This window comes from Molossus molossus, unplaced genomic scaffold (genome assembly GCF_014108415.1).
Source record: "Molossus molossus isolate mMolMol1 unplaced genomic scaffold, mMolMol1.p scaffold_m16_p_11, whole genome shotgun sequence".
Taxonomy (NCBI): Eukaryota; Metazoa; Chordata; class Mammalia; order Chiroptera; family Molossidae; genus Molossus; species Molossus molossus.
Window position 1 is genome coordinate 47,306,079 of NW_023425346.1, and position 27,043 is coordinate 47,333,121.

The 27,043-nt window shown below is 36.2% G+C and overlaps 1 protein-coding gene and 1 non-coding gene across 6 annotated transcripts in view; both read right to left on the reverse strand.

The window, feature by feature from the left end:
- The window catches only part of LOC118625237 (sodium channel protein type 1 subunit alpha), a 126,427-nt gene that overhangs the window by 69,249 nt on the left and 30,135 nt on the right, over window positions 1-27,043 (reverse strand). For 4 of the 5 annotated variants that reach the window (XM_036254021.1, XM_036254018.1, XM_036254019.1 and 1 more), the window contains exon 2: window positions 1,916-2,228. In XM_036254021.1, coding sequence (XP_036109914.1) covers window positions 1,916-2,179 — 264 coding nt within the window. In that variant the 5' untranslated portion in view covers window positions 2,180-2,228. Of the gene's footprint in view, window positions 1-1,915; window positions 2,229-27,043 lie in introns of those variants that run through there. The other variant, XM_036254022.1, reaches the window with a different exon arrangement.
- Window positions 23,838-23,999, reverse strand: LOC118625922. Its single transcript, XR_004958772.1, has one exon. It is a non-coding gene; the product is annotated as a U1 spliceosomal RNA (small nuclear RNA).

Sequence of the window (27,043 nt, forward strand, 5' to 3'; positions counted from 1 at the left end):
ATACATATAAACCCCTCATAGGTTGCTTAATTTAGGCTTTAGCTTTTCAGGCAGTATATTAAATTGTATTCCAAAAGGCTGATTTAATGATAAAGTGCACCTTTTCTTATAATTTTAAAGGCCGTTATGAAATGGATAAACTCATACCTACTAAGATTTGGCAAGATTATGTGACAAGCAATGTTAAATAAAGAAAATTAACATCTTTTTTTGTTGTTGTTGTTCTTCCACTTTTTTTTTTTAATTTTTAATTTATTTTTTTGTTACAGATATTTTACCTTTTTTACCATCTTTGGGAAATGATTATGTCTTCCTTTACTGTAAAGTGGGCAAAAAGGGAAAGTGTGTTACACTTAAACCAGTTGTATCCTGAAAGTTAAAAGAAAAAATGAAACACTAAATACAAAAGGTTTTTTATCTCTGAAACTATAGCAATAAGAAGTGATTTACAAAACAGTCTCAAATCTACATATTAAAATGCCAAATGTATGCATATGACAAGGACTAACTTCATGTTTTCAAGAACTGTACCAGCAACAAAAAGAGTCTAGGGTATTTTAAGGCCCATGTCTAAGTAAAATAGTTCATTTGCTTATTTACAATCTTTGTGCTTTACCCTTCCACCAAGAGTTCAAAAATGTTTTGTGTCAGATGAAAAAGTTAATAAAATATTGCAAATGAGCTAGTCATAAATTTAATTCAAAATCAATATAGTAATCTTTTTTTTTTTTTCCCTACATTTTTCCATTTTTTGCACAGATAGAGTGGGAGGGAGAGAGAGGAAGAGAGAGGGAGAGAGAAACATCGATGTGAAAGAGACACATCGAGTGGCTGCCACCCGCACGACCAACCAGGACCGGGGACAAACTGCAACCGAGGTACATGCCCTTAGCGGGAACCGAACCCGGGTCTCTCGGGACTGCGGGCCGATGCTCCAACCGCTGAGCCAAACGGGCCATGGCAGTAATCTTTTTTTATTTTATTTTTTTTCTGTAAGCTTTTCTTTTTGGTTTGGTAAAATTATGGTCTTAATGAAAGGTTGGGTGCTTAATACAAGGTATTCATTTACAACATTGATACAGAAAATGTAGGCATTAAAATATCACTTATACGTTCTTCTAAATATAACATATATATATATTTTTTATCCTCACCCGAGGCTATTTTTCCATTTTTTGTACAGATAGAGTGGGAGGGAGAGAGAGGAAGGGAGAGAGAGAGAGAAACATCGACGCGAAGGGACACATCGAGTGGCTGCCACCCACACGACCAACCAGGGCCGGGGACAAACTGCAACCGAGGTACGTGCCCTTAGCGGAAACCGAACCCAGGTCTCTCTGTACCGCAGGCTGATGCTCTAACCGCTGAGCCAAACCGGCCTGGGCTAAATATAATATTTTTATTAATTCTTACCAATATAAATATATTTTACCTAAAGATTGAATAATTTTTTAAATTGGAATTTATATAGCAATGCTCCAGAAACTAACTGATTTACTTATATAACATGATATAGAAATTGAAAACCCTTGTGGCATCCAAGTTTGTTCCATGATAAATCAATAATAATATTTTTGAAGTCTTTATAACTTGTGATAATTCCAGGATTTTCAAGTACAGGAAACACATAAAATTCTACAGTAAATGCAACCGCTGGGGAGAACTTTTAATTCATTAAATTAGCTGCCTATAACTTAAATTTGGTATTAGGTATCTGCAGTGGTGCATTTGGGACAGCCCATCTGTTATGACATATTCATTTCTCATGTATGTGCATTAATACATGCAAACATGGTTTAGTTCTTAAACAAAAGGATACTAAGACTGTGCTAAGTCAGCCTGTGTAGGTGCTATAACAGTCCAAGGTATGCAGTAGGCAATTAGCAGCAAAACATGCCTGATAAAAAACACTCACTTTTTTATTGATATAGTACGGGTCCAGGTCCTCCAGCGGCTCTGACACCATCTCTGGAGGAATGTCTCCATAAATAAAAGGAAGGTTCTTTCCAGCTTCCAAGTCACTGTTTGGCTTTGGGCCATTTTCATCATCATCTTTCTTGTCTGGTTTGGGATTCTTAGCCTTTTCCTCTGCAATGCGCCGTTCAATAGCCGCAAGAGATTCTCTGGTGAAGAAGTTGAAGCTGTCAGGTCCCGGTGGTACAAGCACTGTTTGCTCCATCTTGTCATCCTGCACATTTTAATTACCATTTACTCTGCATATGAAAGTCCTAAAAAAGAAACGTTGATATTTTAAGGAGATTAAGAGAGGGCTTACTATCTATAAACTCTTGCATTAAATTACTAGAGTATTGAACTTTTTATTTCCAAATAAATTGAAATGCAATTACTAAATATAAATTCTTTTTTTCTTTGTAATAAGAACATTTAACATTAGATCTACCATTTGAACAAAAATCTTGAGTGTGTATGACAGTACTGTTAACTGAAAATGTACAGCAGATCTTTAGCCCTTTACTCCAGTTACTTCAGGAGTGGGAAAACATCACTAACATGTCTTAAATGACAACACTTTCTTCAGCAGACCCGACAGGTATCAGAGTCCTTGATATGACACTGAAACAAACGGAGACCTAAATAGGAGCTCCCCATCTCTCCCTCCCCAGCCCTGGCCAACACCATTCTACGTTCTGCTCCCATGAGTTCGGCTTAACAGACGTGGTTTCTATCTAGGGTTTTGTTAAGTGGACCAACCATGTTCATTCATTCTTGTACTTTGCAGATACAGGCACTGTGCCATAAGTTAAGAAAGTGGTTTAAGTCTAGCCTTAATTAAAGAACATTAGGCTAAATACCACCATGTCCCTAATGGGCTGTTCACTCTGTGAGACGCTCAGAAGAGGAGGATGTAGCCCCATAGAGACCATGGTTAGCACATCAACAGGATGAAGTACAAACGAAACTGTCTCTGAGAGGATATAAAACTCAACCCTCCTGTCCTCACAAGGGGTTCCTGCCCGAGGTGGTCAGGTCAGTTTGCTGTAGCCAGCCTTCATGACCAATCAGACGGTCACTGCTGTCCTGACTGGCTCTTCATCTGTTCCGACATTGAGACAACTAGAACTGTGACCTGCTCATGTCATTAGCCCTGCTGGGGTGAGCTTCTTTGAACACACACACACACAGACAATTCAAGACTGGACAAATGGCACTGATATGACTAAGACTGAGAGAAAGACTAGACAGGCAGGAAATGACTAGATTGAGTCGTGGTGGAAGAAGAGAGCTAAGGATGCAGGGGGCAGCAGGACTCTCCTATTTCAGGGAAAAATGACCAGAGAGAAGACAGGATTCCACAGGCTCAATAGAAACTGCATTATTTTTCTTCACTAAAGCAATAATAATATTCTTGCTGATATTATAGTCCTATAGTACTAAACATATTATGAGAACCCGAGGCAACATTCTCAACTCCAGATAGCAGAGTCAGACCTGATCGGATGCCAGAGGTCAAATCCCAATTGTATTCTTTTCAGGCATATTTAATATGAGCTCAAATTTCACAGATATTACTGAGCCAGAACTTCCCAGAGCCTAAGCTACAGCTTGGCCACACTTTCTATTTGGACATTGCATTAACTCATTAAGGTCAGTCAGCTATGATACAGTTAATTGCATCTTTTGTATATATGAATTACAATAATAAAATTGCAGCTATAACTATTGCTTATAAGTACCATAATTTATTGGATCAAGTGCCCAGTCACGGGTATTCTGCTTGTTTCAAACTTTTGGGTATTAAAAATAAAGCTGCAATGAATATGTTTTATACACATAATTTCACATATATGTAGATCTATTTGTAGAATTAATTTCTAAAGTTAGACTTGGCTGTGTTAAATGTGAATCTTTAATTTTGATATAGTTGCATAATTACTCTCTAAGAAGCCTGCACAAATTCATTTTCTGGACAGCAAAGTAACACAGTGACTGTCCATCTATATCCACAGCACATATCATTATATTTTCAACATTTCTAATCTGATTGGGGCAAAAATTAAGTGATTTATAGTTTTAATTTGCATTTGTTTTACAATGAGAAAGTCTGAACTTTTTTTTGATATGTTTAAGAACTACTTTTATTTCATTTTGTGTGACTGCCTATTTAAAGAACAACCCATGTTTTCATTTTTTTCCCCTGCTAATCTACAGCACCTTTTTAGATATGACATAAACCATATAATTTTGTGATATAGGGCCTTTTAAAAGGTATATATTTTTTGATTTGATGATGCTTTTGGGCTGCAGATATAAATTTTTTCATTAAAATTTCAAAAATGTTAATGTGATGATCTTACTCTAATTCTTCTTTGGTTTCTAGATTTTGTATCATGCTTAGGAAAACACCCCTGTCCTTAGAGGAACATATCATATGTTGTGTTTTTTGAAATTTTAACATGGCTATATTTATAATTTTATAAGTATAAATTTGTAACCTATTTGGAATTTGTTTTCTCTATGAAGTGAGGTAGAGATCCATTTTTTCCAGTTGTTATAGCATTCATTATTGAATAAATAACTTTTCTTCACCAATACACAGTGCTACCTTCACAGTGTGTTGAAAATATAAACATGTATTTATTTATATGAACCCTAAAGTCAGTAACAAACTTTACAAAGTAATCCTCGATGTATTTTCATTGAAGATAAATATAACACTATTATTTAACAAATTTCTGGTGGTACAAACCAATACAATTAGCTATGAGAAATGATTACTTCTTTTAATATAAGGATAAAGGAAGTAAAAGTATAATTATTTATATATATTGGATTATATGCCAAGAAAACTCAATAGAAACATCTGAAAAATTTCTACAAACTATAAGACAATCAAGTTGTGTAAGTTGAAAAGTAACATTAAAAACTCCGTAGATTTCCTTTATAAGAACAAGACGTGATTAAAATACAATGGAAGAAAACAGAAACGTTCTCATTAAGATGACAAACAAAGCAAGGCTGTCCCCTCAACACTCCTTTCAACATCGTCCTGGAAGTCCTGGCTAATACAATGTGACAAGAAAACCACATGAAAGGTATACATATTAAGAACAATAAAGTAAAAGTATCTTTATAGCTGATGACATAATTGTCTGTGTTGAAAATCCAAGAGAATTAACAAAAAATTCCTAGAACTAATAAGCAGTTACAGAAAGTTTGCAGGATATAATGTTAATATACAAAAGTAAATCACTTTTCTATATACCAAACAATGAACATGAAATTTGAAATTAAACACACAAAGCCATTTATATTAGCACCCTCCAAAACAAAATATGTAGGTATAAATCTAACAGACTATGTGCAAGGTTTATATGAGAAAAACTATAAAATTGATTTTTTTAAAAATCAAAGAACTATATAAATATTTTGTCAGTAGTATTATAAAAAATTCTAGATTATATTTAAAATCTGCATAGAATCTGCTAAAAAAATAAATAAACCTTGAGTTTTCCATTTATACTTGAAAGGAAACCTCACTCTTTAGTGTAAAAATGTATAACTGAATACTTTAAATGGTCTTAATTTATGAAACTATACCTCATTAGACACAGGAGAGAGGAACCTCATAGACTCTGCAGTCTTGGCTTACATCTTTCTCTTTACATGAGAACCAGTATTAAAATGTGTTTCAGTTGACAGAGGAGCCTTGGCTTCTTTTAAGAGATAAGACAATATAACTTTCTTGGTGAGAAAAGACTTCAATGAAATGATATATTTTCATGATCGATAATGACAGGCATTTAGACAAAATAAAAGAGAGAACTGAGAGTTGGGAGGGTGGGAGAGAGAGAGAACACTCAGTAACCATAGCTGGAAACAAACAAAAATAACAGGAAGTATATGTTAACAGACAGTAAATATGAAAGAATAATAAAACAAACAAAAAAGAAATCTTGGGAATAAGTAGTGTAATGGGCAACAGAAAAATGGAAGAAGAATATTTTTGTTTTTTAGAAAGACAAGCAATATTAAAATAGCAACCAAACTTCAGAGGGAAGGGGGGAGGGTTGGGAAGAGATAAAGCAAAGAACTTACACGCATATATGCATAACCAATGGACACAGATAATAGTTTGGGGAAAGCAGGAGGGGGGTGGAAGCCAGGAGGAGGAGGGTCAGTGGGGGGGGGGGGATCATCTGTTATACTTTCAACAACAAAAAAAGTATATCATGTAAGACTGCAGATGCAGTTAGAAATAAAAATAAGATGTTCCTAAATTATACACACACACTCACACACACACACACACACACACACACAGAACTCCTAAAAGAAGAGAAAAAAAATCCAAAAGAAAATAAATGGAAGCCAGAGGTCATAGAAAACATGTTGTAAAAAAGCAAAGTAGAATTTGTGAGTGGAAAGAAATAGCAATAGTATAACAACATTAATTAATGTGGGTGAAAGAAGAATAAGAGGGGGAAATTTATCAGAATGTACAAATGACAAATGAAATACACAATACATTCTGGTGATATCAAACTGATATAAAAGAGGAGGAGCTAATTCCACAGCATTAGAATGATATATTAATGGTACTACATATTCTTGGGGGTGCTTTCTTAGATCAAAAAGTTACTAATGATAGCCCTGGCTGGTTTGGCTTGGCATTTAGAGCGTTGGCCCACTGACCAATGAGTCTTGGGTTCGATTCTGATCAAGGGCACATACCTTGCTCGGATGTGATTTGTCTCCAGCCCTGGTTGGGGTCGTTGTTCCTTTCACGTCGATGTTTCTCTCTCTTTCTCTCTCTCCCTCCCTCCCACTCTATCTGAACAAAAATGGGAGAAAGTCCTCTGGTGAGGATAAAAAAAGTTACTAATGATAATATTCCACATTACTTCTAAGACTTTCTTAATTCACTACATATATTATTATAGTAAATGTTCTAGTCGGGATGAGGTTTCTGCTTATGGATATTTCATATTTCTCTTTGGCAGCAGTTACACATGTATTACACGTCGGCCTTGGGCACTCATTTATCACAGCCAAAAGACTCTTCTGAGGTGGCTCGCTGAGTGAGCAATGTGGTTTTGGTTACCTTCGTGGTGCAGATGGAGAAGCTTCATTTACCGGAAGCTTAACTCTGGTCTCACAGTTCAGGCTGCTTCGAGCATCTGTATTTTTCCACCCACACAGAAATATCTACAATGGCCCAGAATGGAGCATTTCATTTTCACTGTGGCATTTCATTCAAAAGTCTTAATCTGATAACTGATGTGGTACCTGAAGAAATTTGGCCTTTTATAAGTTAATTGCTATGCTACTTCTTTTGGGGAGCACCTCGGGCCATGCCAGCTTGGCCTAGGTGGGTAGGTCTGCCTAACTCCGGAGTTTGGTTAACAGGCCCTTTGGGTTTTCACACAAAGCTACACTCTCCAAACCCTTCTAAGAGGTTGTAAAAGGATTCTCTGTTACTTATCTGTTTGAGTCCTCTGTTTAATTTTTTTCTTTGTTCTGAATCCATGTGAGAAAGAGGGATGGAATTTAAATATTCCCCTTAATAGACTTCCAACATCAACGACTTTGCATTCTGATGCCATTGTGGATTTAGGAGAGCAATAATATAATTGAATAACTTTTTATGGGATTTAAAATTTTTTTTTTTTTTGGTTTAACAGTGTCCTTAAATTACACGTTTTTTTTTAAAGCCTAAAAGTAATTCCCCCCTCTTCATTCCCCTCCCCCAACAATGCTGAGACAATTTTCTCTTCTTTTCATCCAAGCTTCTACTGTTGCCATTATGATCTATTGGGATATTGCTGTTATTTTATGCCTTATATGACCATGCAAGGAAAAAAATTTACAAGGAAAAAAAATCAATTGACTAATTGATGAGTGAAATAAACATATTGTCTTAGGTTGTCACAGGTTGTAGCTTTGAAGTGTTTCCTTACTGAGAAGAGCATATATGTAATCCGTAATGTGGTAGTATTTTCACGTTGATGTGGAACAGGTCATTAGAATTTATGACACAGGCTTTCCAAAAGTGAAGATTTAGTTTGCCTCAACCTTTGAACTTCTGAAATGTTAAGTAAATTATTTTAAGAAAATCAGACAAAGATAAGTAAATCATGAAATCAAGAAATAGCAAACATTGAAAGTAAAGTTAGAGATCATCTAATCCATTCCTCTCGATTCACAGAAAACAAAGAAAATCAAGCAAAGTAAAGTTGACTTTTCTTTTTTAGAATTTGGGTGCTTCCTACCTCAAAACAAATGTGTGATTTGTCCAGGGTCATTCAGCTTATTAATAACAGAACTGGATCAGGGCTTTTATTTCCTGGCTCCCAAACCAATGCAGCCAATTTCTAATAATTCTGAAACAATTTTCAAGTACTTAAATGATTTTAAACTTAAATAAAATGTGTGCAAATACAACACAGGAACTATATTAAACTAGTATTCACTCAATTAATTGCATTCCTTGGAGAAACACAACACAAATCTAGTAAATGGAAAAATTTTGGCAGAAACAGAGACTATCTTAAAAAATCTAAAAAACAGGAGACACCAAAAAAATGTTCATAATATTGAAATTTAGAAACCCAATAAACTATATTTCCACAATTTATATTTTATTTCTAAAACTTAAAAAAAAATTTGCTAAACCTGTTTTTTTTTCTAGTTATCAACTGAGCAAATCTCTTTATATCATTCACCTGCCCCCCCTTCATCTCCCCAAAGGGTTCCTAACACCGAAGTTATAACATAATCATACAATATTTATGTATCTTGAACACCTTATACTATATAATTTGAGGTGGGGAAAGTTCATATGTCTGCAATTCTGTCTTTAAAATGGGTTAATTTTCATGCTGGGGAGAAAACAGATTCCTGTCAAAATGACTGCCAGCTCCTTGCAGTCTCTCTACTATTCTGGGGACATAAGCCATCTGGGGATGGCAATTTGTGGAGAAGTATTTGAGCTGGTTTCCTTGTGCTTCTGCCACCCACTTGACAAAAGACCGCTACTGCCAGTAATGATAAAAATAACCAGCTACAATGTTATTCTTACAGTTGCGATCTCACATAACTTTTTTTTAACACCCAGGAACGAAATGGCTGTACATAGGATTTTACAAGCCTAGGAAATGTTGTTTTATACATTCACTTTCTAGAAATAATTTAGTCTGGTATGTTTATGATAAGTCTTTATTTCATTTGGTTTTTAATAATATCCATATTTACTATTATAATTAGGATTAACTAAACAACATATTTTCTACATGTGTTTAAAACATTTACATTCTTTAATAACTTTATTATTCACCCCGAAGTTTTCATGCTTCATGCAGATTACATTTAAAATAAGGTCACATAACTAACACACGTCTACATCTGCACTTGTGTATTTTAAGAGTATACTCCAGAACATCCTAATAATAGACTACAAACTACAAAATTCACTCTATGCACTACTGCTTTTGCTGATCTAATATCAATAAACTACTTTGTAAAACTGACTACACAATTAATTTTTCTGTTGAATAGATGGTTTATATTTACTTCACATACTGATGCAAAGTTAACACAAAGTATGATAAAGAGTACTGTATGGTAAACTAAAATAAATCACTGCATTCTAGGGATGTTTGCAATCAAAATATACATAACATACTGTTTTTTTATTGTACAATTTGGGGCATGTTTTTCGCCTCACTGTATAACTATTGAATTAAATGTTTTGAAAAACAAAATAGAAGCTAATGTTCCAAAGGCCTCAGTTGAAGTTAACTTTTAATATGATGCTAGTTTGGAAATATGTTTGAGGCAGCATTTGATGTATTTTAAAAGCACATAGACTCACTCATGTCAGTTCCCATAACGTGCTTGACTACAGGTATGATGTCACAGCCACAGGCTTGAGCTCCTGCTTCACAAGAAACTTTCCTATACAAATTTAGTTCGAATAGATAATATTCTCTCTTGAATCCTGTTTTTCTTTGCCCTATGGCACATTTTATTTGGCAAAATAAATCACTGGATCCAGCCTTATGTGCAATGGCTATTTCAGAGTATGCCTCTAACTATACCATCGGATTGTTTCCTGAGCTCTGGAAACCACTCGACCCGGACAGACATATCCTGCACTTACTGTATCTAAGGAAAACGATGCTTTGACAGTATGAAGGACTGAAATGTATGTGTCCTCCATGTAGACTGAGAGCCTTTGCCATTAGAAAATCATTCCGTGGTGGCGTAGTTTACGGAAGTATAGATCTGTGTGTGCCGTGCTTATGCGTTTTCCTTTCTCTATCAGTTCAAACAAATTGGATTGTGAGGTCTTTAATACCTCAGGAATTTAAGGACAGCAAACAGGAGCTGCTGAAAGTCCATGCTTCCTTCTCTCTCTTGGTAAAATTGTAAATGCTTTAGAGATGTGATGTTAGAAGTTCCAGAGCAGGGGAGACAGGGGACAGAGCTGTCCCTGCATGGGTAAGTAGTGAGGATCTACAGATAGGGAAGGGGACAGCAGTGACCTAGGTGGGTGAAAAAATCTCACGGGAGAGTTGGGAGGCTAGATCCTGGACAGCAAGGACCTTAGTCTTACTCACACTAAGCATGGCATAGAGGCCTTCAGGACTTGAAGGAGTCAAAGGGGCACCTCAGTGGCATTCAGATGTGATAGCCCTTCAATCATTTGCTCCCAGGAAGGGACTGGTACAACTCTAGCAATTGCTATGTGACTTGCAGGCCCTCTAGGTAGGTGCGGATCCTGGAATGTACTTTCTTCCCCCACTGTTGCTTGACCATGTGACTCGCTTTGGCCAATGGAAGGAGAGAACGCGACACAGTCTTCACTCAAACAGAAACTTTCCAGGCAATGCTGTGCTGCCACCTGGCCTCTTGTTCTGTCCCCTCTGCCCAGGGCACGTCATGTCTCAAATACAGGCTGCTCCTGCAGCCCAGCATTATTGTTTTTAAAATGTTAAAGAGTCGGCCCAGAAGAGTGCTTGGTTTGTTATGACAACTGCTGTTCTTTGCTGGATCGAGTGTTGGGTAGAGGAAACATAATGGTGTCCAAGGGCCAACTCATCAGCAGAGGCGGGGCTGGCAACCGGAAGTTGGGGAGCCAGGACCAGGTTAAGCCGTGGAGGACACTAGTAACCACTAAGGTTGTCAGAAAAATTTACAACAACCAGTTAAACTTGAACTTCAGATAAACAACAGGTCTTTTCTAAAGGACAAACATATCCGATACAATATTTAACTTACACTACAAATGTATATACATTATTTACCTGAAATTCAAATTTAACTGGGCATTCTGTATTTTGATTGGTCAATCTGGCAACCCTAAATCTGCAGAGAAGGTTCTCTGCTAAAAATTATTTTCATGTTGCCTAGAATTTAATTAACATTTTCAATTCAGTAAAAAAGCTTTTCTTTTTAAAAGATAAATATCTCTGGAAATATATGGATCGTTCATACATCAGTGTTAATTAATTAATCAATCTATTTATTTTTTTAGTCCTCACCCAACGATACTTCTTCCATCAATTCCTAGAGAGAGTGGAAGGGAGGGAGGAGGAGACAAACATCAGTGCAAGAGAGACACATTGATTGGTTGCTTCCCACACGACCCTGACCAGAACTGGGGATCAAAACTGCAATCCAGGAATGTGCCCTTGATCAGGAATCAAACTCAAGACCCTTTGGGGTACAGGCAGCTCCAACTACTGGGCCACACCAACCAGGGCAGTGTTAATTAATTTAAAGAGACTGCTTACTGCCCTGACCGGTTTGGTTCAGCAGCTGGGGAATCAGCCTACAGATTCAATTCTGGTTCTGTTCTGGTCAAGGGCCACATTCCTCGGTTGCATTTCAGTCCCTGGCCCTGGTTGGGATTGTGAGGGAGGCAACCAGTTGGTGCGTCTCTATCACATCGATGTCTCTCTCTCTCTCCCTCCCTCCCACTCTGTCTGAAGATAAATGGAAAATATCCTTGGGTGAGGATTAAAATAAAGAGAGACTGCTTACTTCTCTGTATAACTTATTTCTCAGTATCAAAGTGGATCAAATAAGGAGGGTCTCCGGATTTCTTTTTTTGGTGGGAATAGGCAGAGTGTGGGGTTGGGCAGAAACTGTGCATTTCAAAAGAAGGATACCTGTGGATGAACTATTTTTAGTGGGGATTTTCTGACAAAATTATCAAAATGCCACGGACCAACTGGCTATAAAAAGACAGAAGGAAGGTGGAGTGTAAGACGGTAGCGCCAGAGAAAAGTCACTTATTCCAGAGTTTTTCTGGAAGACAAGCTTAACGCATGAGGGGAATCTGTGGTGGGATTTATTTTTCAAAATTGGATAATGGCAAATGTTGAAATCAGTGGCGAGCAGATGTTCACAAATGGTGGAGATATCACAATAAACTAGTAAAACTATGTAATTTCACATTTTAAAAGAGTTTCATTTTCTTTAGGGAATAAAAAAGTATGGTTATACGAGTTGATAAAGAATTATTTTGCCTTAAACTTAAAGGAAGAACTCCGTTTACAAAGCTTAAATGAGTGTAGTATATTTATGTGTCCTATGACTGGGTCATACAATCCCCAGTGGGGTTGTCTTTCCAGGTAGAAAAGTTGTATTTCCAGATAGTGAAGATAGATTGTCACTGTATCTATACCCACATTGTCCAGATGAATGAATACCTGGGGTGCATGACTCAAAATGCTACCATGAAACCAACTACTACCTTTGACTTCCTCAGCCCCACGTCTGATAAATTAAAGGATCAATGTATGGAAATAAAACATTTACTTACTGTAACAACCTTGCTGATAGTAATGCTTCCTATGAACTGCAATGTATAACTAATTAAATCAGTATTCTCAGGTAAAATCTGGAAGGCTTTTTCCAGCTTTAAACTCTCCTTTTGTACCACCTAGAAAGTACATTGAATCTGTTCAAACTCGATCAACCCACCTCTGAAGTCAAATAAGCAGCTGTGATTTCCTAATTCCATTTCAAAACACTCAGAGCAGTTCCTGTCCAACAGGAATAATAAATGTTTCCTGAAGGGATGAATGGTAGATGAATAGAACTCTTTAGGAGTATATTTTAAGGTTGCTTGAATCTTAATCTACCAACTGACTGGTTGATAAAGTTACTAAAGCCACTGTCATTTTTTTTTTTTTTTAAGTTATACTTGGAGAAAAGGAAAAATGAAATGGCAGGGCAAATCAAATGAACTAATTCCATATGGCCTCAATATGTGTAAATAATGATGTTTATATTAATGACATTGTCTTCCATTTTTTAACAGCAATCTCACATAGATGGTTTTGAAAACCCAGTTGTTGGCATAGATAATATCTGTTTGCTCATATGTTAATTGCTCAGGTTTATTTTATTGCAAAAATTATTAGCGTGAGACTGTCGTCAAAGGTTTGGGTAGTGCATCTTTCCACATCAAAGACTTTTCTCCTTTGTTGATTTTATCACTTTCCTCTTGACTCATTAGGTCCTATACATGCAAATTTCACAAGAAAAGAAAGAGAAGGTGATTTCTGATGACTATGGCTAAAACTGCTAAACTTGAACAGCCATATAACAAAAATAAAAATGCTCTTAAACATCTGTGTGCATCATAAACCTATATACACTGAGAGATAAGGCAATTATATTTTCCCTTCGATCTTAGATGTGACACAATAAATTCCTAGCAAAAGCATAAGGACAAACAGAAATTGGCAACACTGAGCTCTCCTTAAACATAGGTCACAAAGTCTTCCCTCGTCACCACAGTCAACAGCTTACACAGTTGACCCTGGGACAACACAGGTTTGAACTGCTTAGGTCCCCTTATGCATAAAACTTTTTTCAATCTACAGTATATAGATTTTTGTATATATACAAATATTTCAATCTGTAGTATATAGATATATAGATTTTTTTTCAGTATACAGTATAGAATACATATAACATAAAATGTGTCAAGCATTCTCTATAAGGCTTCCTATCAACAGTAGGCAATGAGTAAGTTTTGGGGGAGTCAAGAGCTATAGATGGATTTCTGACTGCATGGGAGGGTTGGTGCACCCAACCCCGTGCTATTCAGTGGTTAATTGTACTGTCTTTGCTACTCACTGGGCAGTGACAGATACTGCCTTATAAAATGTAACTATGTTGCATACTAAACAGAGTTACAATTTTTTTCTTTACTTCCCATAACACCCAGAAGAGTAATATGTACTTAATAGGCCCTCCAAATATTTTGGTTAATTGGACAATTATTAATTAAAATTCATCTTTTAAGCAAAATCTTCCAAATATATTCCAAATTCAAAAATCTAATATTATATATTATCTATTGGTTTCTTCATATTGCTATTTGCTACTCTTAATCAAATAATCAAAGTTTACATTTTCATTTTCCTAAGATTTGTGTTTAAAATAACACAATTTACCAAAAATAACTCGAACCACCATTACATCTATTTCCGTTACTAGCATTTTACTGCACCACAGGCTACCTGAAACAGATGTCAGGACATAACGAGCTAACCTGCATTGTATTTTTATTTTTTGTCCCCTCTTGAACAATGACTTTTATGTGAAAGAGGACTAAACAACCGACCAACCGATGGGGCCGGTTATACAAGGTAGAGTTTTGCAGCTATGTCCTAATGCAGCGGAGAGATGCTGCAGGGAGACTGGAAATAAAACCATTTCTGGAGTAGCTCGCGTTGCTTGTTTTCAGCTGAGAGAGAGAAAAAAAGAGATTTTCTTTCCCTTTTTTTTTGTTTTAAACTATCATAACTAATCTAATGTTAATTTCTTTATACACTGGCAACAAGGAAAGGCATTTACCTTAGGAAATTGTTTACCAAGTTTTAGAAACTGGAGACATAGAACTTTTAAATATTTTAAGCTATCTAGTAACCAAAGCTGAGGGGCCTTACAAGAGGGGCTCTGATGCTACAAATTGATTTGAATAAAGAAATGAGTGCTAAACTTACTGTATGCTTTATTTGGTTTGAGGTTCACTCTGAGCTTAGAAACAGGGCTAAAAAAATCAGGGATTAAATAGCACTGGTGGAGACATGAACTGAGCTGCGGAGAAGGGGCTGACTGGCCTGTTACATTCGCAGGCATTACTCAGCACTCTGGGCATTTTCATAAACTGCTACATCTTGCCAGCTGCATAAGCAAGTCAAGACCCTTTTTACTGCTGCACCATTGTTCGTTTTTCCGCCACAGAGGAAAGGGGAAAAGACTATTTCAGCGTTAAAGAAAAAGGCAAATCATGCAAATATTCAATAAGAACTAAATCAACTCAATATTCTCCTCCAGCTCCCCTAGAAATATACGCACAGTCATTCTATCTGACATATTCAAGAACCAAAATGTGTGCCACACTGTGCTCGGTAAATGTTTTTTTGAATGAATGAGGGAAGGGACGAAAGAACAGAGGGAGGGAGGGAGGGAGGGAGGGAGGGAGGGAAGGAGGAAGGGAGGGAGGATGAAAGGAAGGAAGGAAGGGAGGGAGGGAGGAAGGGAAGGAGGAAGGAAGGAAGGAAGGAAGGAAGGAAGGGAGGGAGGGAGGGAGGGAGGGAGGGAGGGAGGGAGGGAGGGAGGGAGGGAGGGAGGAAGGAAGGAAGGAAGGAAGGAAGGAAGGAAGGAAGGAAGGAATAATCAATGGCTGATCCTAGGACATCCATTCAGTGCACAGGCCGTAAGATGGCACTATCTGTCCTTCTCTCCCATCTCATACACACGCTACCAATAAACCGAGGGAACTGAAACATGTAGCCACAATGAAAATGTTCAGAGTTTCATTCCAATAAAAATTCTCCTTTCTTGGAAATCCAAGAATGTAACATAAAATTTTAATGAAGTAAAGATTTTTATATGTCTGAACTAAAATTATATGGCATATTGCTTATTGTTTTTCTAATAAACACTGAACTTTGAGGATATAAACCACTGCGTTCATAAAAATCATCTGGGGAGCTCTTTGAAAATACATAGTCTAAGGTCCCACCCTCAAATTTTGTTTTAGAGTTCTGCATTTAGACCCAGAATCTGTCCTCAATCCTGTCTGGGTGACTAGGATATGGGGCTTGCACTTCATCGGCAAACATTGAGAAACACTAGTACTGAGAAACACTAGTATAGAAAAATGGACTGGGTGAAACACCCTCAACAAATACCAAAAACAAGCATTTGGTACCTAGGAAATTGAGTCAATTCATGCAAGTATTGGTTTGTTAATTAAAGATAAATCCATGATTTAATTAATTTAACTGTCAGAAGGAATCGTTTTCGACCAAAAGATTTCTTTTCTTAACTGTGCAAGTTCAGTGCTACAATACTGGATTTTGAATGAGAATATCTTGGCTCAAAATTTGGTTCTAATTCTTAATAACATTGCGATTTTAAAATAGTTTCTTGACCTCCCTCAGCTTCAATTCTATCATTTATAAAGCATGAATGATTGTTATAAGGACACACTTTTGGTGCTTCCCAGACTTCATACATCCTGGGAAACTGTGCACCATGTGTAACTCGTGCTGAAGGATGAACTAGACAACCCCGTTTGCACCACTACATGTTGCCATCCCATTGGCGTGACCAGAGCCCATGGGTTAAAATGAGGACACCACTGACCACAGGGAAACCAATCCCTAAGCTTACCTGAGACAATAGGATTCTCCTGGAGAATGTTTAAATTGGAGTAAGACCGAGTGAGTCAGAATGTTGTGGGAACCTGAACTGAGTGATCTAAAGTTGAGTCTGGGGAAGTGATTTGTGGCCATGAGCAAGCAGAGGACACCAGCCAAATCAGGAAAAGAGAGATAAGCAGACACAAGAAGTAAGCACACAACCACTGAGAAAAAGTGGGTTCTCCTGATTTGGTTCCTGACTTCTCAGGTTCTTTCTGATCAACGGGATTTTCAATTGTAATCTTGCAATAAATGGCCCATTTTAATTGCAGTAGTTTGAATGCATTTTAATTTCTTAAAATTTGGTCAGTGTTCCCTGGCCAATATTTAAAAATGTAAAAAGGCTTTGCTCGTAAAGGTTCTTATGTTTTAACCGTTTATCTTACAGGAGGGAAAAATGAAGGTTCAAGATTGTTACGGTATCACAGATAACAGAGTGACCAGCCCCACTCAGATAGTGAGCCGGAAGCTGGACATTTGAATAGAGGTCTACTGTTTCACAGCTCAATAGACTAAAGGAATCCTTCTAGAACAAATCTTCCTCAAAAATGGTCTTTGATATAATTTCAAGCATGTGGACAAATATCAAGTTGGGCTGTCAGAGAGAGCTCTATGTTGTAAAGGATGAATAAAAAGTGTTACTAGGGGGGAAAAAGGCAGCCATTATTATTACACTTTAAACATTTAAAAAAAAAAAAAAAAGATTGCCTGGCCAGTGTGGCTTAGTGGCTGAGCATCAACCCATGCATCAAGAGGTTGCTGGTTGGATTCCCAGTCAGGGCACATGCCCCGGTTGTGGGCTAAATTCCCAGTGGGGGGCATGCAAGAGGTGACCAATGGATGTTCTCTCTCATTGATGTTCCTATCTCTCCCTCTCTCTAAAATCAATAAAGAAAAAATAAATAAATAATTAAAAAAAAAAGACATTTGGAAACTGACTGACTTTGAGGATGGTATACTGATAGGTCTGTCAGAAAGGGCGACGCAAATGGAGGCTCAGAACTACTCAATGGGTCGTGTGGCTAGAAGTGTTCTTTTAAATGATCAGTTTAGACCTTGTATGACATTGGCAGAAGGAACAAGTTTCAGTGCTGTTCCACGAAGTTGTGCCCATAATATTAAATTGAGCCAAATTTATCTTCCACATAAAGTCAATGTTTTATATGTTACATAATCTTTTGGCAGAAATAAGGAATAACATTCAGAATATAGCACTTCAGAATTAACAGACTCTTGGTATAAAAATATCTAGTGCTTTAGATGTTTCAAAGTAGGGCCAGAAAATAAGTTGGAGATGATAAAAACATCAGAAATTTCTATTTGGTTAGCATAGGCATACAGTTGCCAGCAGATATGTACTAGAACAGAATTCAGCAACAACAAAAATTAGGACTAAATACCAATCAGCCAATCAATTAATCATCAAAAACACTATTAAACCACAACTATGCTAAGTTACATGCTAGGGAACATAGGACCATCAGAGATTTGCAGTGTGCTCCCCTTTAATTATTTATTTTTTTATCCTCACCTGAGGACATTTTTGCATTTATCGTCAGACAGAGCAGGAGGGAGAGAGGGAGGAAGAGAGAGAGAGAAATATCGACGTGAGAGAGACACATCGACCGGTTGCCACCTGCAAACCCCAACCAGGGCCAGGGACGAACCACAACTGAGGTACGTGCCCTTAGCAGGAACTGAACCCTGGGACTCTCTGGTCCGCAGGCCAACACTCTAACCACTGAGCAAAACCAGCCAGGGTGTGTGCTCCCCTTTAATTACTTTCTTGTGTAGACAATGGGGTCTATTTATGTAATCCATCAGGTTCCCAGACCCTGTCCCTTTAGCTGTTAGAAGCACAAAGCTAAACTCAAGATCCAGCAAACATTATTACTATACTTCAGCATTTGGCAACAACATTACTACTCCTTTTGACTCTTTGGTCTTTATTATTCTGAATTATATTGCATTTAATTTTGTAATTCAGATCAAATCATTTTTGGAAGTAGAAAAAGAAATAAACCAAATGAAGCTTTCTATTGCTAGTTTATTTCCATTTCCAGGGAGTTATTTTTCCAGTGATAAAAGGTCTAATCTCATACTCTCCTTGAGACAAACCTGCACAAACTTGAAAGCAGTTATACTGTCTCCCTTTAGTTTTTTCTTTACCAAACTGACAGTTTCTCAGTCCAATATTATGAATACTATATAATTGTTCATTTGCTCCTTTCCAATTTCTTCCCAACTTCACTGATCTGTGCAGACATTCTAACAGAAAAATGGCAATAAAATAACATAAAGACGATGCCTGACTTTTGCACACATTTCCCTTAATACAAAATACTAGTCGTCTACTAGTAATAGGATATCTTGTTTTTAATTTAGCTTGTATCTTTGTACAAATTAATTTGACATTTTTTTCAAAAAAGGATTGAAACAATAAAGCTGATCTTTACATGTAAAAATACCCTATGACCTCCTATTCTTCCTATAATTAATCAGAAATAACAAATATTTATCGACTTCCTGTTCAATACAAACACCTTGTTAATTCCACCAACTTGTGACTAGTTTTTCCACTACCTTGTTATTTGTATAATTTCTTTTTTATTTAAAATATACCACACTTTGGCTGAATTTACACACTAGAGTCTCTCTTGGCTTAATGAGCCAATTTCTAAAGGTTTTGAGGTTATTTGCTTTCCTGTATCCCTCAGAGCTATTAATATTATTTACTACATACCATTTAAACTGTTTTTTTTTACCACTTTAATTTTTATTCTCAATTTCAACATCAAGATGAGTAAAAAGTTATTCAACAGTAATAGTCTCTGGATTAATTTCAGTAGAGTATAACTGATCTATTTCTTCAGGATATCATGAAATCATTGTTCATCATCCTGAATGACTGAAACATTACCTTAACAGCAACATGACGTCAACCAATATATGCAGGAAGTCAAATTCAATTATTCCAGAGGTTACAAAAAGTCTATAATGCCCTCTCCAGTGAATACCTGCCTTACACACACTCACACCATAATGTTTCTGTAAAAAGTATATCTATATGGTAGTATTTAACAAAATACAAATAGATAAGTGATATCTATTATTTTGTCATGAGCAACTTGACTTTTTTACTTTGTCACAGAAGGAAATTAAATCGGTCTGACAATTTCTATTCACAAGGTCATGGTGGTATTTATCTGTACTATTTTAGGTGACTATCAATTACAATATAAATAAGATTTTTCTTCTTTTTCTTAGTTTTTTATTTTTTAAAGGTATTCAGCTAAGATGAAGGTCCTAATGTTCCTCAGTCACTTTTTTCAAAGACGGACCCCTCCGATTTGCCTTTTCATGCAGTTTACCACGAAAACAAAATGCTTTTCACCATTACTGACAGTCTTCTAAAAATATCACATACTTTTCTCTGCCTTATTTAATAGTTTACAAATACACAGTAATTACACTTTACTTCTACTTTTAGTTTTTCTTTCCTCTCCTTGACTGAAAGAGACTGCCTGATTCTAGAAATCTCTACTTCCACCTCAACCTCTAGTCCCTATTAATTTGCTTTTTCCAAATGTCAGGGTTTGAAAGATCTGTTTCTAATAGGACTCCATTAAAAAAAATTATATGAGGCTACCTAGACTTCATTTAAAAATAATTTAAACTTTTTTTTATTGATGGGGGGGAGAAACATCGATTTATTGTTCCACTCATTTACTCATTCATTGGTAGATTTGTGTGTGCCCTGACTGAGGATTGAACCTACAACCTTGGCGTATTGGGATGATGCTCTAACCAACAGAGCTACCCAGCCAGGGCCAGCTAGATTTCATTTTAAAGCAAGAGATGTAAAAAGACACTGGGATATTCAAAAGCCTTTGTATTCAGTTCTTGATTTTAGGTTGTGTTCTAGAGACTTGGAGTATTAGAATAGTTGTACAATGGCTATTGTTATTCATAGTCATTTTTTTTTTTTATCACAGGCCGTACTTCGTAATAGCTACATATATTTCATCAATCAGATACTTACTACTTATTCTTTGTGAATCCCTTCACTAATTTTATAGCCCAAGGTGGAGCCCAATTTGCTTTCATATACATGGTTAATCCCTTCATTCACTTGCATTTTCCCCAAAGAAATAGCAAGTCACTTTTAAACTTGAGTACGCATCTATGTGCAACTCTCACATTGCCTGCCAGCTTCCACCTCCCATTGTATTTACTTCTGAATATGCCTCATTTTCTGTTTTAATCCATGAGCACCTTGAGAGTAGCATTCAGCTTTGCATTCTTCACTATACCATGCACAGTGCTTTATTCATGAGAGGCACATAAGAAATTGCTGCTGAATTAACCAATAAAAATAATTTGAATAACAAAGCTATTTTCCAAGAGTGAGAGGTACAAAACACAACAGTTCAAAATTCAACAGCTATAACAAAATCAAAAGCTAAAATACAGAACATTTTATAGTAAATGGCACTGTACGTATAGTGAAATGAATATGATTTACTAGAGGGTCAATTTTATAGTAACCAAATAGTTTTCTTAATATTTAGACATCACACACACACACACACACACACACACACACACAGAGCAATAATTCTTCTTCTGATTCATTCTTTAATGAGTAAGAAAAAAAACACAACTTTGATAATAATTTTTATCAGTTAAGGACACAGATCAATTATTTTTTCAAAGATGCCAAGACAGTTCTATGGGAAAGTAATTTTTTTTAACAATAGGTGCTGGAAAAACTAGATATCCTCATACAAAAGGAAGAATTTAGAACCACGTATAACACCATATAAAAACTAATTTAAAATGGATCAGAGATGTAAATATTAAAGCTAAAACTATAACATTGTTAAAAAAAATGAGTAATTATTCATGCCTTTAGATTAGACAATGATTTCATAGATATTAGACTAAAAGCACAAAGAAAAATTTATTAAAAAATTGACAAATTGGACTCCATAAAAATTATTTGCTCTTCAAAAGACATTAAGAAAGTAAAGACAACCCACAAAATGGGATAAATTATTTGCAAATCATATATCTGATCAGAGTGTATGCATAATATAGTTTTTAAAAACCTCTCAGAAGTCAATAATAAAAAGAGAAAAACCCATTAGAAAAATAGGCAGAGGAGTTGGATAGACATTTGTTCAAAGAAGATACATGGAAAACCAATAACCACATCAAAAGATGCTCAGCATTATTAGCCATGAGGTAAATGCTAACCAAATCCATAATGAGATGTCACACCACACCTACTAGGATAATGATAATAAAAAAGACAGACAACAGCCCTGGCCGGTTTGGCTCAGCGGTTAGAGCGTCGGCCTGCGGTCCCGAGAGACCCGGGTTCGGTTCCCGCTAAGGGCACGTACCTCGGTTGCAGTTTGTCCCCGGCCCTGGTTGGTCGTGTGGGTGGCAGCCACTCGATGTGTCCCTTCACATCGATGTTTCTCTCTCTCTCTGTTCCTCTCTCTCCCTCCTGCTCCATCTGAACAAAAAATGGAAAAATGTCCTTGGGTGAGGAAAAATAAAAAAAGACAGACAACAAATGTTGTTGACAATGTAGAGAAACTGGAACCCTCATAGATTGCTGGTGGGAAAGTAAAATGGTGCAGCATTTTGGAAAACACTTTGGCAGTTTCTCACAGTGTTAAACATAGATAGATTACAAGACTCGGTAATTTCACTCCTGGATACCTAACCAAGGGTAAATGAAAACCTACCTGCATCTAAAAACTTGTATGGGAATACTCATAGCAGCCTTATTCATAACGGCCAAAAAGTAGAAACCTCCCAATATCCACTAATTGGTAAATGGATAAACAAAATGTGTATTATATTCATATAATAAATTATTACTGGCAATTAAAAATAATAAAGTACTGATACATGCTGCAACGTAGATGAGCCTCAAATATATTTTTAATATGTTAAGTGAAAGAAGATGCAAAAGATAATGTATTGCATGATTCCATGCATATGAAGTCTCAAAAGGTAAATGCAGAGACAGAACTTAAGTGATGGTACCTAGAGCTGAGAGTGGGAGTAGGCAGTGTTTACAAATGGGCATTAGTTTCACCAGGCCGGTGTGGCTCAGTGGTTGAGCGTTGACCCATGCACCAAGAGGTCACAGGTTCAATTCCCTGGTCAGGGCACATGCCCTGGTTGTGGGCCTGATCCCCAGTGTGGGGCATGTAGGAGGCAGCCAATTGATGTTCTCTCTCATTGATTTTTATATCTCTCTCTCCCTCTCTCTTCCTCTCTCTCTAAAATTAGTAAAACATTTTTTTTTAATGGGCATTAGTTTCTTTTCAGCTCGATGGAAATGTTCTGAAATTAAGTTGTAGTGATGGTTGCACAACTCTGTAAATATACTAAAAAGCTAACACCACAATGATAATCGTGTCAGCAGTGAATTATATCATTCCCTTACTTTTTTATGAATCAGAGTATCTTGATTCTTTAACCTTTACTCTTCTTAGGGTTTCAAGAAGTTGAGAATTTTATGAAAACAATGATGACAACATCTGAATAAAGTCAAGAATGATTATTCTTTATAGACTGTCTATTAATTACCTATGGTGCTATGTTGGGCATTACAAAAAGAAAAATCATTGTTCCAACTTTAAGTTGGAATTTTCAGTCTTATTATGACCAATCACGGTACTGTACTGAATTTGCATTGAGACTATTACATATAAATAAAAGCACTGATTTTCTTAAGATCAGTTAATATTTACATATTTGTTTATGTGGATTAAGTTTATTGATATTTACCATATAAGAAATTAAAATAGAGAAAACATAAAAATATTTATTAATTAATTTATAAATAATAACAAACCAGTAACAAGTTAACAAAATAATATATTAGGTGAAAAAATAATCATAGCCTTAAAAAAATCTGAGTGGAATTATTTTACAAATTTTCAAATCTCTTAATATATGCTGTAATGTCTAGATTCTTCAATCTGCTTCTGTATTCAATGTTATCATTTACATTTACAGCTGCGCAAGGTTTTTTTGGTTATTGTCTTTTGTGTGTTTTTTTTTTTTGAGTCAACTATTGTCATATTTTAGCATGTGACAAATTTCTTTTTCTTTTTTGCCAGGGGAGCTTGAACGCAGTCCTCTACTACCACAAATATGCAGTTGCGTCTCCCGCATTTGGGGAAACCGCAGGGGTCAGCACACCTGGAGTGCAAGGCATAAGCCCCGCCCTGGGAAAACCACCTTCGTGATGTGGCATCTCCCCTGCCAGGTGAGTATGTGGCAGATATTCCCTCTGTGTACTCCCCATTTCAGCACACAGACTAGTTAAAATGTGTGTACTTCTGTGTCTAGATGAAATAGAATTAATACTTTTTACTGCTTCATCAAAGACATCTCTGTAGTAAACCTGGCTTTCGATTTTATTTATTTACTTACTTATTTTTACTGGGAGTGAATGACAGCAAAGAATAATGCGACTGAATAATACTATTACAGTTGGTGCCACTGACTTGACAAGTGTTAAGGCTAGGAGTTTTCATTGTTCTTGCACCATAAATGCAAATGTCAATACAGTGAAAAGACAAACAATGTTTTGTGTCATTATGGAGATAGTTTTTGTGTGATGGACTCCCTAAAAGGTTTCAAGGGAATTCAAGGGGGTCTGTGGACCATGCTTTGAAAATAGCTGGTTTACACTCTATATGAATCAAAGACTATGGACACGTGGAGAACACAACTGTGGAATATTTTTACATAACCCACTGAGTGAAGGAAGGGCTATAAATGAAATGCAAAAAGAGAGGGTAAAACAAAATGCCTAGGCATGAAAAAATAATAAGAGTAAAGAAAAGCAATAAAATAAGGTTTGGCCCCAGAGAAGAGAGAGATGAGATTCCATTCTTTGTTGTTCCATAGAGAGTTTTATGGAGATCACCCTCTTATTTTCTGTTTCGTTGCTTGCTTCTTTTTAACTTCTTTATTATGTTCAAACCTCCTTTTTTAATGTCTTCAAAAGGCACTCTTGTTTTCATTCATACAGGTTGATCTATAATCCTCTATATGCCTTTAAAAAAATGGTGTGCAATCTTCCAGTCTTCTCGAATCACCTGAAACCTGAAACGCCGAGGCCCAGGTAGCACAGAAATCATGGTATTCTAGACCTAAACCCAGTCTGTTGCCTCTTTGGTTTTGCCAACACACTGACATACATAGCCCAAAATACCACTGGCCTTTTAAAATGGCATATCACATTCCAGGGTAATATCAAAACTGCTGCCTGGTAGCATTTGTCAAGTCTCAAAGTAACTCTTTCCAGGATTTTCAAATTCACTGAATTTCTTCAATTGAAATATTTTATATAACAGAACTCTCTTAGTTTTCCCTTCTCCCTGAACGTTTAATTAAAAACTCTGAACTCTGGTTTCTTTTCTTTAAGTCAATATTTCTCTTTAATTTTTAAATTATTAATAATTGCCTAAAACATGCCAGATATTGCAATCTTAGACTTGTCATTAACCATTTATTCCCCTTCACACAGCTTCCTCCCACTACACCCTCAACACAAATAACTTCACATCTTCAAGTGCAACATATACTGATAATCACCCCCATTGCCCCACTCTGCCCCCTCTGGCTCAATAGTACATATACACTATTATTTAGTCTTGTCATTTCATTTGCTAATGATGGTAGGTTTATAATTTGATTTTGTCTATTTGATGAGTTTTATTCTATATAGTTTAAAATTTTATGTACATACGGTGTTAGTATTTTCATGTTTGTTTGTTTTTTAGTGATCTCAATCTGAGGTCAATTTTTACTAAAACCATTCATTGGAAATAGAAGATACTCCAGGAGTATATAATTACTTTCCTAAATTCCGCTAAATTCTAAAGGGAAAATGTAGATTACCAAATTATACAATTTTCAAGACAACAGCCCTTTGACATTTTAAAACTAACTTTATCTTAGACCCTTTCCCAAAGTTCATCTGTTGTTACAAAATTTTCAAAGTACTATAATTTTATTTTAGAGTGTTTGGGAGCGGATAAAATATTCAAACACTTAACTGATACTTCAGCAACACTGAGTTTACTATTTTGATTAGTGATACAATAAACATCTTTGTACAAAAAAGTACAACTGGCCAGGTGGCTCAGTTGGTTGGAGTGCTGTCCCGTACATGAAAAAGTTTTATTAAAAACAAAAAAATGACTTATCAATTTCAATATTCTTTGCCCAGTATTTTAGCAATCATAAGTGTAGCCAAAGGCAACTGCTACAGACGGAATTGTGACCCCTGCAAAATTCATATGTTGAAGCCATAACCCCTGATATCTCAGAATGTGACTGTTTTCGGAGATTGGGCCTTTAAAAAGATGATTAAGATAAAACGAGGCCATTAGAGTGGCATCTTTTGCATTTTGACTGGTGTCCTTATAAAAAGAAAAATTTGGATAAAAAAAGTCACTAAGGATACACACACAGAGGGGAAAAAAAACAAACAAAATATGAGGCCACATCAAGACCACCATTGACAACTCAAGGAGAGAAGCTTCTGAAAAAGTCAAACCTGCCAACATCTTGATCTTAGACTTCTAGCCTCCAGAACGGTGAGGAATAAATTTCTGTTACTCAAGCTATCCATTCTGTGCTATCTTGCTATGGCAGCCCCAGCAAGCTAATTTACCAATCAACCCAATTCGAAAGGAATTCCTCTATCACAAGTTCAAAGGTTTCTCTTCAACGGTGTTTATGAACTAAAAGCAGACGAGCAAAGTGTATCATCAAGAACATGGATAACATCTGTATATGTTTGATAAAGCATGTGCAATACATTAGAGATGTTTCTTAGAAATTACTAGTAATCTTTCTCCAAAAATATTAGCTCATTACTAAACTGTGTATCATTATCTTCTTAAATTCCCAGTATAGTAAAAAATGAATATATTTCCAATTAGAAAATTTTGACATGAAGTTCGGTCAAAAAAGTGTTTAACATTTAAGGGTCAATTTTTTCTTACTTTAAAGTTACGTAAATTCTCAAGAAAGAATAATATCACTACTCTTCTCTTAAATAAAAAAGTTGTTTCTAGTACCCAGTAAATAAAAATATGTTAAGCCTGGCCAGTGTGGCTTAGTGGTTCAACGTGGACACATGTACCAAGAGGTTGCAGGTTCGGTTCCCAGTCAGGGCACATGCCCAAATTGTGGGCCAAATCCCCAGTGAGGGGCATGCAGGAGGTGGCCAATCGATGTTCTCTCTCACTGATGTTTCTATCTCTCTCCTTCTCCCTCGCTCTAAAGAATAAATCAATAAA